The following is an 18,631-nucleotide window of genomic DNA, read 5'->3' as shown; positions in this document are numbered from 1 at the left end:
TTAACCAGAAAGATATAAACTGATATTTACACATCTCAACCAAAATTATTAGTGGTTCCAGAGATACACCCTTTTTAGTTTGGGTATGCAGTTTTAGAGCAGAGGCCTAAAAAAAGGCGGGTTAAAAGAAACCATGTATGTATGAATCCTTTAGATTATGGCTAAGACCTTGATAACTGTCAATAAACTCTAAGAATCTCAAGGGGAAAATAATAAATGGACTCAACAAAGTGGTGTGTGTGTGTGTGTGTGTGTGTGTGTGTGTGTGTGTGTGTGTGTGTGTGTGTGTGTGTGTGTGTGTGTGTGTGTGTGTGTGTGCGTGCGTGCGTGCGTGCGTGCGTGTGTGTGTGTGTGTGTGTGTGTGTGTGCATTGTCTAATATACATGATTGTGAATAAGAGGATACTTGCATTGGCTCCATTGTTACTATATATGGATTTAATGAATGCATTCACACGTGTGGCGCTTACACGCAGGTCTGCCTCTCAAACTAACCATGTCTACATCAATTCAAATTAAGGTCACTTCTTCATTTGCAATGGTCTAAGACCTCGTTATTTCACTATCAATCATTTGGCAAGGGAAAGAGTCAGGGGAGGTCAGCAGTGAAGTATCCAGATGTTCAGCAGCTTTAAACCTGCCTCTTAAGCCAGGTGGCTAGCTCATTGCCTAACCTGTTTAATAACACAGACAGAGAGATGGTAAGAGATGGAGAGAGAGTCAGACAGATGAGAGATGATGAGAGTTGATAAGAGGAGGCAGAAAAATTAGGGAGACAGATTGTAACGGAAGGGCAGGGGAGAGAAACTAAAAAACTAAATGGAGGTAAGGGGAAAGCTGGGCATCCATTGGTCCTTGAAATGCTCTGAAACACTGGAGAGCCATAAAGAAAGTCCATTTAATCATGTTACACAGCTTTCTAAAGATGCTTTGATTTGAATCAACTAACAGACAGAAAACTTCAGACAAGTTTTCTGTCTTGTAAGATTTGATCAAGATTTGGAATTACACAAGAGCTCAAACTTGCATCGTCATTAAGTGTTAACATTAAATTGTTCATGTATGAACATATATGATGATAATATAGTAATTTAAGACAGTTTTAATATATCAAACATGTCAATCAATTATGTTCTGCCCTTTCATATATGATTAGGGTATAATTTACTGTGGGCGTTCATTTGCTTTGTTCATGCCAAGCTGCTTTATCTTTAATACAAGTCTAGTTGGCAATATAAAAAGTTTCAAATCTGAAACCTGCAACCGCTAATAGACAAAAAGGCTAGAGAAGGGCAGCATGTCATTGTCAAGAAGTAATGTACGAAATCAGTAATAATGAAGAGCAAATGGGGTGTCAATGAGACACGAGGGGAAGAGTGAACAAAGTCAGACGAGAGTAAAGAAGACCACCGGGATTAAAGTAATCCTAAAAATTTGACATCAGCGTTTACAACCCAGCCTGTCTGCACTTGACAAGTAATGTGTTTGTCTTTGTGCGACTCTGTGTCTCTTTGTGGATTTCCCTATAAGTAAATGGGTCTCAATGTGCACATACACATGCTCATTACCACTTTGTGTGCGTGTGTGTGTGTGTGTGTGTGTGTGTGTGTGTGTGTGTGTGTGTGTGTGTGTGGGTGTGTGTGGGTGGGTGTATGTTGCTTAAAGCAAATGACGAGTCATGGGTCAATCCATTAGCACAACATTTCCTCGCATCATGTGACAATCTACAGTGGAGAGCCAAGATCAGCGCGTATTGTGTTGGGTGTTAATGGAGTTTTGGTTGGATGGATTCATACATGAGATTTATAATCTATGGTTGAAGGCTCAGAGCTTTCAAACCACTAGACGTTTAATCCTAATCCAGGAGCTAAAACCTTCGTTGTGTTGCAACGCTGAGGGCGTGGCTACATCTATACTTCTACACCTTGCATATCTTTCTAGAACTAAAAGAAAGCCTCAAACTTGATCCGGAACTGGCACTGTAGGTAGGGTATCCTGTTACACAGTTTTAATTACATTTTTGAGCCGAAACAACCCTTTTAGCAGTGTCAGTGAATAAGCAGTGGCACTTATCATACTTTAACACATGACTGAAATGCTGAACAAGGGCATAAAAAGATAATTTAACATAAACTTTGTGATTAAAGATCTTAAGAGTCTGGGGAAGTAGTAAGTATTGCTGACCGTGTCTGCAACAGAAAAAGAGAATAAATGAAAGAGACAGCGGAAGCCGAGGGAGATGAGGCGTTGCGATGAAAAGTCAAGCAGATATTATTACAACATCTGTGCCGGGACTCTTCAAGCTTAGAAGTGAGGGTCAAGAAATGAATTAATTTGAGGGTGCACAGTATTTAGTGTATTTTTTTCTGCACCTGAATACGAGGCTGTTTTGTCTTTTACATATAGATCAGTAAACCTGAGTGTAATTCACTCCATCCTCTTTCCACACAGCTGTTTGCAGACCAGGACATCGCAAAGTCATGTTTCTATTTCAAGAGAACTAAACTGCCATATCTTGCCTCTTTTGGATATTGTCTTGTGTTTCCCTCGACAGATTAAAGCTGCTTATCAATGGTACAGTGAATGTGAACGTGCTCTGCTTACAAGCGGCTAACTGGTTCTTTAATCCCCATGCCCAAAGGCTCATGTGACTTGGCATGACATTAACTGTTAAAAAAACAAAAACACACCATATACCCATCATTTCCATAGTTCGTGCAGCACATTCTTTCAATTAAAGTGAATTTAAAGCTGCTCAATACGCACCAACCTGACCAATACCGATACCTAGGTTTTGGCTATTGAGTAACTAACATCCAATAACAGATCAAGATTAAACATTGTGTTCCTCACTTTGTAAAGCAAAATGCAATACATAAATACATCACCCCATCATATATGTTGACAAAAGACTGAAACTTTCTCACCCTTTGTGAATGGTTAGAGATGAATAAATTTTTTAAAAAAAACTATGATTTGTAGACTCAGTACTAAATTATATGACTTGCGTAGCAGCTTTATATGTATTTTGCAGCACCTTCACAACTTTAAAAGTAAACTGAACATCTTGTCCCACCATGAGACAGCAACACTGTCCATGAGAGGCAGTGTTGGCCTCCTGTCATGGGTGAGCATGTAATATGTCCTTTTATCTCTCCCTTAAGCCATTTCTCCCCCCCTTTCCCAACACCTTGACCACTGACTGGATTCTTACCAAGATCTGAAGAAAGTGGAAGGTTGCAGCTTTGATGTTGACACATGTTGTGCACACACAAATACGTTTTGCACATTAACATGCAAAGAGGGTTTGAAGACATATCTTCAGCAGAGCCGCTGTTTCACAGACCAACTAGTAAACAACCCAGATGTTACAGCTGATGATGCTGCTGTGATGGGGCTTAGGAGAGAATTACAGTCATGCATGCACATCTAATTGCACAACAACGATCAGACGTGAACACTGGCATGCGCAATGTTTTAAAAAAAAATAATGAATCACCCTTTGACAAATGTTTAAGTGTACCTTTGTAAAGAGACCAAAGCTGAAATAGATTTAGGGTGCATGCAGAAAGAGGTGGAATTTGTATGATCCATTCACGTTTGTCATGCAAAAATTCAGAAAGCAGTGAAAGAAAAACGTCTGCAGTCAAAAAAAACAACTAATTATCGTATTTTTTGGGGCTTGTTAACTTTAAATGAAATAAGAAAGTTGTATTGCTATCCCAACAGGAAATCTGCACTCGTTTTGTTTCATGTGAGAAAAAAAGAAGATTTCATTGATTGCCTTCAATCTACATCAGGTTTACGTTTCAATCAGTGTTTAGTCTTTTGGAGTTGTTTCTAAAGCAACAAAAAAAAATCCTTAATTGTAGAACATTTTTCCAACAAAGCCCACACCAAAGCCAATCAGTCCATTAAGGAACAACGGATAGAGACCATCAATTTAGAGTCACCTCGAGATTATGTAAAACACATGCTAAACCCGACGACTTTGTTTGTTTTTTGTTCAAATAATGAATGTCTTCGTCATCTTAATCTGAGGCTCGTGCCCTAACTGAAGGAATTGTCTTAAAAGAGAAACAAACTAAAAAAAAAAACGTAAACACTTTTCCTCAAACCTACCTTTGAAAAGCATGGCCAAGCAAATATAAAATCCAACCGAACATGGTCCCCAAAACTTCATCCTGGCACCGCGCTGTGGACTCCGCCGGCCCCCGGCAGCGAGCTCTCAGTGTCGGCGAGACAGGGAATCAGCTCCGGCTTGGCGGTGGTGGGAACATGAGGCTGTGAAAAGACGAAGAGGAGGGAGACGGAGTGTGTGAGATAGACAATACTGACGGACCAGATGGAGTATGGAGTTGAGATTGGCGCGTTCACGCCGCGTCACAAGCACATTCCCTCACACAGCGCTGCACGGGGACGCGCGTCTGAGCGAGTAGCCATAAATATGGCTGCTACAACTTCACAGGTAAAACAAGCGGTGACTGTAAGTACTGTAAAGTCGTGTAGCCTAACATCTGTTAGAAACGGTCACGTCTAAAGAGTGACAGAAGAATATTCAATTGCGGATTTATTAAGACTCCCCCTTGCTTGTTTTGAATTTCTTCCTAACTGAATCCTTATTTTTATGTTTTTTTCGGTGTGATATTTGCATATCAGTTACTTAAACTGTTAATATGTCCATTGACAAGAGACGTTAGAAAAACTCTCGAGGCTAACTTTACAAAGTCAGTTGTGTGTGTGTGTGTGTGTGTGTGTGTGTGTGTGTGTGTGTGTGTGTGGGTGTGTGTGTGGGTGTGTGTGGGTGTGTGTGTGTGTGTGTGTGCGCGTGTTTCTGCGTGCGTGCGTGTGTTGCTTTACTCACATTTGAATTCTCTCTTGAATTCTCAATTTGTCCTGTTGTCAACCTGCTCTGTGACTATTTATTGAGTCAGTGCATCACTTAAAACGAAAACGTCTTATTATTAGTATTAGATGCTTTGTTTATTTATGCCTGAGCCAGAAGGACAGCATGTGCTTGCAAGTTTGTTTAATATAGAGAAGGGCCATGGAGAGGTTTTCTGCTTTCTGTGATTTAAAGTTGATTAAAACAATATTTGAAATCACTGTGAAGGTATTTCTGCTTGAATCAATAGTCATATAACAATAGATCAGATTAGGATACACAGGGGTTGCTTGTGAGGAACAGATATTTATCACCTTGCCGCTCAATAGGGATTTTTTATTGTCTTTCAAAGCATTGTTTTGGTTACAGCCATACATCCCTATCTTATTTCAGTTTTGCTGCTCCCATCAGTATTGTTCAGCAACAGCAGGCAGATGTTGTCAGCTCTAAAGATCTGTTAAACCCATTGTGAAGTGTTAGTGATTAAGTGGGGAATATAGTGCATTAGGAAAACAGAACAAAAAAGCATCAGACTTTTACATTCATTACAACAAAGAAACAACGTCAAATGATAATGTTGCTCTGTTTCTACTGGATGTTTGAACAAGCAGCCACATTTCAACATTGTGTTTACAGCTTGATGAGCTGCCCCGAGGGCCAAAAATCAATTAATGCTGGTTTCATCAAAGATAAGGCTTCGAGTCACAATACACACAAAAAAGACCAAACTTCACTCAGTTTTTCTCAGCATTGGTCACAACCAGGCCATATGTTCGGCCCTTGATAGGCGCACATCAACACCCCATTCCCCCTCTCCAACAGTTGGAGACTATCAATTTATGAAAGTGATGATGCAATTTTCCACTTCCCGGTTTTACGAAAAGATTCATCCAATGCATTTTGTCACCTTTTGTGCCAGCGTGGCTCATAATCAAATGACCCATTTATTTCAGTCCATAAATAATTTCAGTCAGGAATAGGATCCGACAGGCGCAGAGAACATTTGCACAAATGTGCAGCGTTACCCCTCATGAGTCCCTTTCTCTCCTTCTCAATGGAACAGGGGCGTATCATCTACGAAGCAATCCTGTGCCAGTAGTATTAGACCAGTTCTTGCAATTTTTATACCCTGCATGTCTGCATCTCATGAAGCTCCATCAAAGGTGATTTATGCTGCTAGATGCTATTTGTAGAATGCCATATATGTATGTGTTGGTGGGCCAACATGGGCTCAGTGAAACCTCTGATCACAACCTTCATCCTTGTACTTGCTCTCACTGGGCAATAGTCGTGTGAAGTCAGAAGCCAGAGCAATTAAACTCGTCCTCATTTTAGCAAGGAAACCATATCAAGCCAGCTTGGAAATCAGCTTGGAAATAAAAGCTAAAGGCTTTGTTAAAAACAATCAATAACTCTACTAAATCTATGAGCTGTCCACAGTGCTGAAATCACCATCGTCTCTGTTCTCTGTCGACAGCAGTATGCTTGAAGATGTAAAGGGTATCAATAGAAAAAAAACATTAAAATAAAATGAAAAAATAGCCCCAAAAAAAATTCCACTTCAGAAAAATACATAATGTAATCATCACATTGCATTCAAAGGTAGCTTACATAAATTTGAAACGGACGTTGAAAACAAACATGACATGTTATTGAGAGGGATAAGCTTACTTTTCGTTTACAATAAGGATAGGCTGAACAGAAATGTCCCATTGTACTGTGAATCACATGTTTGATGCAGACAATTTGCACACAAGTTGTGTGTGAGTTTGTGAATCTGTTTCACCATAAATATAAATTGACTCCTGTGTGTCGTCCCTCCTTTCTATTAGCAGGGACGGGCTGAAAACACTGACTAACACATGCTGTCACACAACAGAGAAAGAATACACAAACACACACAGCAATGTAGATGGCAGAGCCTCTGATCTCTTTCAATCAAAACTCAAACAGAAGAGATCGACTGAGATCAGACCTCTCAACAAAAAAAAAGCAAAGACAGAGCACTTCTCAGACGCACCTCAGAGGGTCGTCTGCAGGTGCCAGCAAACTATTTGTTTTAACATCAGATTTTAGAGAAAGTAAAATACTTGACGATTTCGTTCTAAAAAAAAAGTCCAATCACTAACTGTTGTAAATCTAAATTCACAATGTAGATTCTTAAATTCTCGATACTGAGCTGTAGACTACAACTCCAATTAAGGACAGAGGGAATCTGCATCATATTTTGGCTTTTTTAAATACACATTTCACCACTTGGAAGTGAGCAGGAAAGAAAAAAGTAGAACAGATAAGAAAGACCAAAGGGAACTGTTAATTCTCTATCTTTTATAAATGAGAACTGTTCTGCTAATGGATTTAAATGTTGTGGCGCTACCATTGCTTCTTTTCAGTCTCTCGCTGTCCCTCTACGTCCATCCTGTCTTCTTCTACTACTTATAAAACAAACCTAGTGATTACATAATTGCCGACAACAGAGACAGCGCTACATGGTTTTACTTATATGTTGACATACTGTGTGAACACCACACAAACAAAAGTTAGAACAGATAAATAAAAATGGCAAAATATAAACGTTTGTATGAAATTTTTAATCCTTTATCTTGATAAACACTTTTCTCTCCTCCTTTCCCAAATTAAATATTTGAAATATTCCTCTCTCCCAGCAGGGTGCATGTGTGCATGTGTGTGTGTGTGTGTGTGTGTGCGTGTGTGTGTGTGTGTGTGTGTGTGTGTGTGTGTGTGTGTGCGTGCGTGCGTGTGTGATGGAATGGGGTCAGATGAGTTTTAGTTTTGTCTGAGTCGCTACCTTTGATGTGTGTAAGATGCAAAGCTTATGCTCTGGCAGAAAGCACAAGGGTCCCAGAGCTATCTAAGGTCTGTGTATGTGTGCACGTTTGGGTTTCTGTGTGTGTGTGTGTGTGTGTGTGTGTGTGTGTGTGTGTGTGTGTGTGTGTGTCTGTGCATACTGCACAAGTGACAAATGAAAAATGATCTTCAATGAATGTGAAGCTTTCTCTTCTTTAATATATATAGTTGTAAAGTTATCTGTGAATAAAGTGTGATAAAGTGCATCTTGCTCCTCCCAAAAAACAGTTGCTCCTCATTTGTCCTGCTGCCAGCATGCCGTTTATCACACTGCCGAGGTGGCGACTCCGTTCATTATGGGATGTCAAAGAAAGGTCAGACATCTCACACTCATTAAGGAGTTTACTGGGGAGAAGATCAGCAGTACACACAATGGTGAGGAAGACACAGAGAATCACACACACACACACACACACACACACACACACACACACACACACACAAAACACACAGAGGAAACAAGAGGTGTGCATGTAAACATCATGTGATCAAAGACAAGTCTGTATTCCCATAGAACGATGCAATGAAGTCTCCTCACAGGTTTTTATACACATACTTACACTTATATTCATAAATATAAGGCGTTTAAATCATTCATGAAATGTATTCTGTGGGACCTTTGGTTATTGTCTCTCTGCATCAATTCTTCTCCCCTCTGCTTTTAGGTCATTTATATGTAGCTGTGTCTGGTTTGAGCAAAGGTAGATTCTACATCACACAAAGCCTCCAGCTATATTTTAAAGGATGGGAACTTTTAATGCAGCACCTTCAAAAGAAGAAACCCAAATTAATACTCTAGGGATCTGCTTTGATATTCCTGCAAGCCTCTATTGACTGAAATACCAGGCTTTATAAATTCCCTTCCCTGAGGTAACCCTACATATGCATGCATATTTTGTTCATGGATATTTGTATCACATACATTTTAAACTTTTAAATAATACCTTTAATTTGTGTTAAGTCTGTTAACTTTTCTCTATTTTTTTAAATACAACTTTCAAAAGATTTTGAGAAGCAACGAAACAATCTCCATGTGTCTCACACATTGGGTAAACGCCTGGAGTAGAAAACGTGAACTGTGGTTATGACACCACCCAGTGGAAGAAATGTTGATGTACACTAAACTATTCATAAACACGCATAGAGTATTATTATTATTCCAATTTTTTAAAGCACATTTAGCGCATATGTTGACTGCAAAGTTATGTATTTTACTGGGTTTTAAAATCAAAAGTGGGTTTAGCTTAACCTGTTTCTCTGTGTGTGTGTGTGTGTGTGTGTGTGTGTGTGTGTGTGTGTGTGTGTGTGTGTGTGTGTGTGTGTGTGTGTGTGTGTGTGTGTGTGTGTGTGTGTGGCGTGGTGTTACATCTCGGCACATTTCTGGTGAATCTCACATTTTACTACTTGGCGAAAGTTTACACATCTTTTACATACACATGTTTACACACACAGGAAGTTGTTGCTTTTCAAAAAAATTGAATATGTTCTGAAATGTTCATTATTATTTAGAATGTATTTCTTATCAGAAACATTATGATTTATATTTAGATAGATAGATTATTACTTTATTGATCCCCTATGGGAAATGTAGGGCCCTGTTAAGACTGAGCTAGTAATCTGATTATTTTACTAGGGATTTGGGTTTGGGATTATCTACAAATATTATTGACAATTAAACATATTCACAAATTTCTTCTATTTTTTCTCATCAGCTTCTTCAAAAATGTGTTGACTTTAAACTTTCATTGTTATGTTTTATATTTTATATTATTAAATGTAAACTGTGACTTGTACTTCAGGAAGGAGGCGGAGGCAAAGTGATGAGGCTGAAGAGCCAGTCAGGATACTGGGATCTGCAACACTTCCAGAACCAGCTGGGTTACAGCGCTCGGGAACAGGTAACACTGCGATGAGTGATGTGAATACATAGAATAATCCTGTTTGACCTGGATTTATAGTCAGTTAAAGCAAAAGTCAAAACCCTTGTCGCCATTAAAGAGGCATTTCTATCACAAAGTATCTTTGGTCCGACATGAGCAGGAGCAGGAGCAGCTGTCGTTAGGCCTCATCGTGCCTTACTGCACAGTGTTTTCATTTGCCAGTCAAGTCAGGAGTCTTAGAGCCATGTTCTTCCCACTTTAGCACAGTGCCACTGAGTTGATTACTTGATAATAATAAGAAGAAGAAGAAGAAGAAGAAGAAGAAGAAGAAGAAGAAGAAGAAGAAGAATATCATAATCATAATAGTTATAATAATAGCATTTTTATTTTTTTGATTTAGACAGAGTTACCTCTTGTTGCTATTGAGCCGTGCCACTTTCTGACTTGACTTGGTGACTTAGTAGAATAAAACATTTTCTTCAAAAGACAGAATCAAAAAAAGTAAAATGGTGCTTTTTAATAATGGAAAAACAAATGTTATTCCCTTGGGATTGTTGTCATTGTCCAATAATAAAATATTTGCATGAAAGTGACAACGTTTTAAACTCTGGAATTATAATTATGTTGCAACGTTCATGCCAATAAAGCTAATTGAATTGAATTAAAAGAAAAAACAAATCCATATTTATCAAATCTTGCATGTTGTGCTGGAAATCAGATTGGATATAATGGGAGGAGGAAAACATAATTGGTTTCAGTTCTGGGAGAAAAATAATTATGTTTGTACTTTGCCTTAGGTGTCTTTTCTCCAAAGAGGATGTTTTCTCCAGCTCCCTGACATTACCACCTGGTAGCAGTCACTTCACCCTTTTCATCTTTATATTTTTATTACTTTCCTTTTTCTATGACAACTGTGTGACCGGACAATCTCAAAATGGTTTTAATTACTGTAGTGACCATAACGGGAGAGAAGGATGAGAAACACAACAGAAAAAAGTCACAAATCAGAGCTCTTAATGTATTTATTCCCCCAACGTCTCCAAAGATTCTGCAAACATATAACAAGTAGTTGCATCTCTAATTAATGTGTAAGGTAGTTCAAAGGTTGTTGAATAAATCATTTATTTTTCTTACAATATACTAGTAAAAATAAGTTAAAGTAAGTAACACATTAGTGGCGTATAAAATGAACATACTGTTGAAGTGATAGTTTGACATTGAGAAATTCAGATGGTGGCCTACATACATCTAATAAAAGGCAATGTCGATTAGAAACATAAGACCATAGAGAGGAAGTCGTCTTTGATGTAAATCATTTTAGTCAATTATGAAATTTGTTGTGAATCTTTCTTTTTTCATAATTTCATTTTAGCTTGAATACCTAATACAGATAGCGGTCTAAAATGACCACTATGTGTAATCTAATGATAGCTGAATGTTACTTAAATCCACCATGATCCACCAAATCCAAATGTGTTGAATTTCAATTTGTATGACTTTGGCTAAAAAGCAATACAGGCTGCATTCATCTCCACTAAGATTGTCTTCTTAATAATAATTTGAAATGTGGTATAATGTCAAGACAAAGTTCACATACAATGACTTAATGACATAGAGAACATTTTCACACAATGGATCTAGAGAAGGTACCTAAACCATCAAAGAGTCAAAGTTCTCCTTTACAAAACACCTGAAGTGACTTCCTCTTGCTCAGTGGTGACACATGTTTCATAGATTCCCAAAAGTTGATACTCAGTTGCATGTGAAAGGGAATTTATTGTCTAGTTTGAAGATGGATTCTCACTTGCAATTGGAGGAGGGATTTTAAAGAACATGTACAGAGCTGGAGTGAAGATGAGGACAGTACCCAGTATTGCGACGGTGAGAAACGCCCACAGGAAGATCCTGTCTAGCACCTGAGCCACAAACTTCCAGTCTTGCACCACCTATAAAATAGAGGAAATGTCAGATAGTACGACAGAAACAAATGTATACACTGAGTCCTTAGAGCCATTCTAATGATTAGCTTAATCTTTCTTGATAGAGCTAAACCAACCTCGCGGATGAAGTGCTCCTTGCGGATATGTCTGCTGATGTAGCGCACTGAGTACACAGCCTTATCCAACATGGTCGCCCAGGCCTCGTCTTCTTTCCCTTCAGAAGTTGTCTGTCCGTGGGCTGCGCTGTTTGCCCTCTGGCCTCCTTTCCGACCTCCAGAGCGAGGTTTCAGCTCTGGGCTTTCGGGAGCCAGCTCTGGGTAGTGGTAGCGGTCGGTGTGTCCACGCATGCAGAGCAACCTCGGTAGCTTCTGGAGGAAGAGATTACGAACCCACGGCGACATGGGGTGGTAGGTGGCTGAGGAGCGATGGTGCACATTGATGACAAAGACAGTGACAATGATTGAGAGTGTGACAAAGATCATGATGAACAGCAAGTACTCTCCAATGAGCGGGATCACCTTGGAGGAAGAGGGAATGATTTCCTCTATGACCAGTAGGAACACAGTGAGCGACACAAGCACAGAGGTGGAGAGTGACAGCTTCTCCCCTTCGTCCGAGGGAAGATAAAACACCAAGACAGTCAGAAAGGACAAACCCAAACATGGAAAGATGAGGAAGAGTGTGTAGAACAATGGCAGCCTCTTCAGAATGAAGGAATATGTGAGGAATGGGTACGAATACATGTCGTCTTTCCTGTTCCCTCTGGCTCCAGTAGCATTTAGGATTTGCCACTCCCCATTATCAAAGAAGTCCTTCCTATCTACCTGGTTGTCTAATAGGACCAGGTCCACCATGTTTCCATCATATGTCCAGGAGCCAAACTTCATGGTGCAGTTCTGCCGGTCAAAAGGGAAGAAGGTGACGTCCATAGTGCAGGCGGATTTGTAACTAGCAGGTGGCGTCCAGGTGATGACGCCATTAAACTTGACAATAGCTTTGGTCATCAGGGATCCTTCAAACCGCCCATCAGCACTGAAGGAACGTGGAACAAGAAGCATTTAGTTATTTAAGTTTCACATGTAGGTAATGTTCATTCAGTTGCCACATTAAAGCTGTCTTACTTCTCATACAGGACGATGTCTGGAAGCCAAATATTTTCAGAGGGGACTTTGATGGAAGTGATACCTCCGTATTTGTCTGGATTCCATCGCAGCTTGTAATCAGTCCACTCCTGGTCAACAAAAACACAGGACACAGGATGCAGTATCGGACTAAACAATACTGAGTTTAGGTTTGCATTTACATTTATAGGCATCAAAGTTTATGAAAGATCTTTGAATATTGTCCCTGGAATTATGTTATACACAAAACAACAAACAACTCCTTTTTAAATTGCTTGTTTTTACAAAGACAAATCAATGTATTTTAATCAAATTCAGTTCTGTCAAGTTAATGCTATTGATGCTTGAATACAAAACGAACAAAACAAAGTTATCAGACAGAACAGAAATAATTGGTGTTGGTCATGAACAGCTTTAACTTAGTTTACAAAATGTAGATTGTAATTAACACTAGATAATCCATATCAATGCTATCCTGTTCCTTCTTATAAAATTATTGTACTATTGTGTAACTATTAGCTTGTGTCTTTTCCTTGACCCGTGGCTATGAATTGATGGGAAGAATTTTGCCTCACTTGGTTTCTATGACTTGCTCACCTGCCACAGCCAAACGTTGGTCGTCATTAGCTGGTTCTTCTCATCCTAAAACAGACAAAGTCAACAGTAATGTTGGAAAATGTGAGAAAGACCCCAGCAGAAAGATATTATAGTGTGGGTTATGGCACATGATCCAAATTCAAACAAAAGTGTTTACGCATCACCAAAATTCAAAACATGGGATTAAAACCTTCTGTCACAACCTTATTGTCAAGTCTTCGCTAAACCGACCAAAATGTACAAAAAGTAAAGGTGGCTGGGAATGAAGTTCCGATATTTCCTACTTGAGTTAAACAATTTTCAGATACAGTATCCATCAACATACAATACAAACATGCAGACAGTGGTAGTGTGAGATAATCTACCATTTATGTTCACATGAATATGTTTCTTCTTTTTCAAGATAAAAGTCAGAATATCTCTTGGGGTTTCATCTGAAATGTGATCTGTGTGCTTCCATCACAACATTAGATTTGATTAGCCAACGAGATATAAAGCTTGTTTGAAAGTTAACGAAATCATCTTTTTCCGTTGCCATGTAATCAGACACAATCTCATTTACCTGTCTCTGCCACTTCCTTAGTAAACAAGAAAAATAAACATAAAACCGGAGGTGGGTGCAGTGAACCCTGAAGCTGAAGCAATAAAAATGCAGCAGGACGTAGTAGATAAAGACAGGAATAGATATGTGATAGTGGTTAACACAGGTTTATTTTCACATCCCTGGAGGTGAGTTGGAAAAACAAAGGGGAGAGTGAGAGCAAAAGACATGAGAGGAATAAACAGTAGCGAGATGCACAAAGATGTAGCTGTTCAGTTGTATCCAGACCAGGCCACAGCTGTCAGACTGAGTTGAATGGTTTCATGATCGCATACAGCAGAGGTGAACCATAACCTAATACAAAGCCAGTAGCAGCCCAGAGACAACGGGGCGGACATAGAAGAGTGCAGCGATGCTGCTGTCTCTCTGGTTTGCGCTCTTTTTCCCAAAACAAATAATTCACCTAAGTCTTTCCTTTCTGCGGCAGTGCTATAGGGGGGCTTTGTTTAATTCATCACTGATTGTCTTTGACCAGCCCATGTGTTAGTGTGAAAGGGTGAAGAGTTAAATCTAAACTGGTTGAGATTAATATTTTAAGGCAAGAAGAGCGGCTCCTCCATTAGAGTCCTCCATTTTCTCTTCTTGGACACCTAAACCATCGCAGCCTATCACAGCCAGCCGCTGAAATATTAAAGGAACACTCCAGAGACTGAGACTGTGTGGTTGTAGATATGAAGAGTGTTCCTGATCTATTTCAGGACCACAGAAAGCGCCACACTGTCAAGCTGCCAGTGGCCTGTTTGGTTTCAGCACCACAGACGCAGCTCTGCACGCGAGAAAAAAACAACCTTTGTTCTTTTTGATACATGTTTATGTCTCGTTCTATTCTTTTGACGGATATTCTGGAAATGTTTAACGTTTTTGTTGGTGTCAACTCAAAGTACTTCTCGGCTTCACCATTATGTCTTTGGCTCTCAGTCCCACACCCACTGATTCCTAAGGACGGCATGAATTTAAAAAAAAAATTGAAATACACAAATATTCTTTCCTTAAAAAATAAATAAATACTTCAAATTAAAGGCGAAATGAATGATTATATTTTGTCACAAACACACGCTAAAAAGGAGTAAATTGTTCATTGCTGGAGACTATTTGCAGATTTATTGCACTAGCAAGTTGAATCTAACAACTGGACAGTTTATTTGGGATTGACTCCAAATAAACAAGAGTGCACATGGATCATGGTAATAAAGGACAATGTCACCCAGTGAATAATGTATGTGTTTTTTTTTTTATGGATTTGAGACTATGAGGTTTATGGTACATATAGGAAAAAGCTATCAGGCTTTGACTACACATATAAAATTGACATCTAGTGTACATTAATTGTGGGTTTTGTTTTTTTTCATTTGACTTCTTAAATATACAATTAAATTAAGCTATTTGTTTTGGAGTGTTGAGTTCAAGACCTTAACTTAACAACATTTCTCACAAATAGATTCCAAACTTTTGGTTTTTGAATCCAATGCTATGTATATATCGCATATATGTATGTCACATTTATATTGAACATCTAATCATTAAAGTTGTAACATGCTTAAATTCAGCAAAATATTTTACAAATTATGACATTTGTGACATTATTACATTTCTATGGGATTGACCTATTTACTCTAAAAAGTTTCTGCGCCATTGGAACGTTAAAATAAACTCAGAGGGTTTCGTGGAAACCTCAATGTGTGCTTGTAGTTTACATCCACTAGTGGGATCCAAACTACAAATCTTTATCATCATGAAAACAGAAGGGCATGGATGTGTGTTTAGGATTGCAGGTGTGTTCTCACCACATCGACCAGCTGGGAGATCTTGAGTCCAAAGCGTACCCTCACAGTGTCGTTGACGTGCTGGATGGGCCTGACCCACCGCTGGTAGCCTTGGAAAAGGTTCCTCAGGAGGGCGTCCTCCATCTCCGCCAAGGACACAAACTGACTTGGAGCTGAAACAAAGAGGAGGAATGTGTATTTCAAGCTGTTCATTAATTAACTAAGGCTTTGTGGTAATTGGTGAATGAAGAAAAAAGAGTCCTCTCATTGACAAAAAACAAACAGACAAAGGAAAGCAAAAGAAAACAAAAATCTCTCCTTTTATTTTGAGTGTTGAGCATGCACCAAACATTTTATAATCCCTGCTGTCGACTATTTTTTTCGTGTTTCTTTTTTTAAAACACCCGAAAAACATAAGAGTGATGCTTCTGTCTTTAAAGTGGGTCAGAGGTACGAGAGTAAACTATTGGCTGACATTGACATTGATACTTTGAATGTCTTCTTCCTCACTTCCACATATACTTTGTAAGTATATTTCAGCACCATGGACAGTAACCCTGTTTAAACTGATATGGATACACTATCGAGATTGGAAACTGTCTGCAGTTCATTTAACTCAGTAAATCCTTAAATGTGTTTCTTTGTGTGAATCTTAGCAAACAAAAGTGTATTGAACAAGATTTTTAAAAAAGACAATTTGCTGTAAAAATTCCACTGCCAAATCACAGTAATCACAACTGTCTCGTTGTGTATGGTCAGGTATGGTAGATATATCACAATACAAGGGAGAAATGAAAGATCCAACTGTGTGTCGTCACAAATGGAGGAGGAGGGGTTAGAGACAATATAAGTTAGGCACTCAGCACATCAGTCAGCCTGAGGCAATGCAATGTCTCTGGAGGGACAGAGACAGTAATGTTGACAAGAGGCAACTATAATGTCAGACACACGAGGGACGTCAAGTGCACGAGCTGAGGTGGAGGGGAGGAGTGTTGACCTGCGGCTGGTTTCTCATCTGGCTTCACATCTGTCTGACTTTATCTGGACCAATGAGTGAATACAAGTATCCGCAAACGTGACACCAGAGGGTATTTTAGTTTTGCTGTATCACCTCTGTCTGCTTCCAAGGACTCAGTGAGAGAGGTGCTGGGAGCTGGACTCTGACATCTGACACCTGCAGTATGTTTGTCTGATGATCAGCTTCAGCACAACAGAGCCGAGACCGGCCTTTGTTCTGTCAGTGGACATTACTCTGATAACACGTGATTTCTTTTTTTTAGTTCCAAATAGTATATTTTTGCTTATTTTGTGGAATTTAGATTTATTTTTTATTTTTTTAAAGAAGAAAAAGAAAGGGAGGACGTGTTTTCTTAAAGAATAAATAACAAATAACATGAATGAGATTCTGGCAAAGTAAGTAAATTAACGCGGATTCTGTAACAAACTGCGGCAAAGCACCAGCAACCTACTTTTGGGTACACGCGATGACTGAGGTCTTACTTTTTGGGTTGCGAAGCTAATTTTGCATGTTTATCAGACATGGCATGGCCTATCTCTCAAAACATAACGATTCTGAATCCCCTAAAGCATCTGAATCCACTAAACATATCTGGAAAAGCACATCAGAGTTTCCTTACCGTTGATGTCGGCGAGGGACAGCGGGCAGAGGAGGAAGAGGAGGAGGAGGAGCACCGTCAACTTCATGATGCCGTCCGACCGAGCGCTCCCACCGCCTCCCGTTACTACCGGCTGCTCAGCTGGAGAGGAGGACTACAGTGCACACACCGCGGTGACTAAGGCACCGAGGTTTCCATTAGTTGTGATCAACATCATGCGGCAAAACAAGCCCTCCCTCTGCTACAGTTTCACGTATAGAGCCGGGATCCGGTGTGAGGGTGCATGTGGCCGGTGTGCGTGTGATTCTGGTTGAGGAGTCACGAGGAGCGGCGGTTAGCGGATGAGGAGGAGAAAGAGGAGGAGGGGGAGGAGGAAGAGGAAGAGGAGGAGGAGGGATACTCGGGTGGGGCTTAGGCGTGGAGTTTTAAAAGCCGATCTGAAACGTGTTATCTTGTATCTCTGTGCTATTGCTGTTCTGCTTAGGAATGGCTATTTGTGGTATAATGTCTATACCAATATTATGATTATTAAAAAGTGCCCACTTCACAAGACTTCACAGTCTTGGAGGAATTCGCCCACATATCATGACTGTTGTAACGTTTGCATCGTTTCCTTTTTCGGAGTAGAATTGGGATAGTGTAATTGTTGTGGCGACTACCTTATTCCGTCCCCTCGTAATAAAGTAATAGCTCACATCCTCACCGGCAGATGAAGTGAGATCAGCTGCGTATATCTCATGTCACTGTCCCGGCTCCTCCGCTGGAGAGCGCTAACAGGAACACTAACACTGGACATCATACAGGCGACATGAAGAGGGGAGGCCTTTTCTGCCATTTAAAGATTCCCTCTAGCTACAACTTAATCTGTGATTTAGAAATTGCAGAGCAGCCATGAAATGGAAAGATAAAAGACTATTATATTTCAATTGGAACTCATTTTTCTTCGTACAGTATCAGGTTCATGGTTCGTGCATATTAATTTACCACGCCATCAATCATGATATTCATTCAACAGGACTACTTGGGTAAGACTCATATTCGTTGTGACTGATTGTGGCCTATATGATACTGCATTGTCCTTAAATTCATAGAATGTTATTGCGTTAAAGAATTTTTCCAGCGTAATTTTCTCCATGGCATTATTATTTTATTAAAGTTGCTTTATTGATATTTAGTAGATCCACTAAAGCACAAGTACTTAGATGCTTCAGTCAAAAGAAAATTACTCACTTGACATAACTCAAACATTTCGCAGAACTTAAACATAAAACACTATTCTCTTTATATTTGCCCATAGAGAAGAAACACACACACACACACACACACACACACACACACACACACACACACACACACACACA

The 18,631-nt window shown here is 39.5% G+C and overlaps 2 protein-coding genes across 2 annotated transcripts in view; both read right to left on the bottom strand.

Moving 5' to 3' along the window:
* The window catches only part of LOC137792512 (neuronal acetylcholine receptor subunit alpha-7-like), a 32,824-nt gene extending 28,576 nt beyond the window's left edge, over nucleotides 1-4,248 (bottom strand). Inside the window, exon 1 of the mRNA XM_068588246.1 lies at nucleotides 4,122-4,248. Within this exon, the coding sequence (XP_068444347.1) occupies nucleotides 4,122-4,182 (61 nt within the window). The 5' untranslated portion in view covers nucleotides 4,183-4,248. The remainder of the gene's footprint in view (nucleotides 1-4,121) is intronic.
* A 6,401-nt stretch (nucleotides 4,249-10,649) lies between these two features.
* LOC137792520 (neuronal acetylcholine receptor subunit non-alpha-2-like) lies at nucleotides 10,650-17,583 on the bottom strand. Its single transcript, XM_068588256.1, has 6 exons — nucleotides 17,292-17,583; nucleotides 15,676-15,827; nucleotides 13,291-13,335; nucleotides 12,694-12,803; nucleotides 11,689-12,604; nucleotides 10,650-11,578 (listed from the first exon to the last, which is right to left on the bottom strand). Exons 1-6 carry the CDS (start codon nucleotides 17,356-17,358, stop codon nucleotides 11,414-11,416), a joined length of 1,455 nt encoding a protein of 484 aa, XP_068444357.1. The 5' UTR covers nucleotides 17,359-17,583; the 3' UTR covers nucleotides 10,650-11,413.
* Nucleotides 17,584-18,631: the final 1,048 nt, after the last annotated feature.

Source organism: Clinocottus analis, unplaced genomic scaffold (assembly GCF_023055335.1).
Source record: "Clinocottus analis isolate CAN_PGR_092001 unplaced genomic scaffold, fCliAna1.0.p SCAF_10, whole genome shotgun sequence".
In the NCBI taxonomy this organism is placed as follows: domain Eukaryota; kingdom Metazoa; phylum Chordata; class Actinopteri; order Perciformes; family Cottidae; genus Clinocottus; species Clinocottus analis.
The sequence above is the reverse complement of the archived record's forward strand: the minus strand, read 5'-3'. Positions and strand labels throughout refer to the sequence as shown.

Coding starts and splice junctions, on each gene's coding strand:
- LOC137792520 (XM_068588256.1), bottom strand. CDS start 17,358: ATGAAGTTGACGGTGCTCCTCCTCCTCCTCTTCCTCCTCTGCCCGCTG. Junction 12,804..13,290: donor CCAACGTTTGGCTGTGGCAG/GTGAGCAAGTCA, acceptor TTTGTTGACCAG/GAGTGGACTGATTACAAGCT. Junction 12,605..12,693: donor GACATCGTCCTGTATGAGAA/GTAAGACAGCTT, acceptor ACGTTCCTTCAG/TGCTGATGGGCGGTTTGAAG.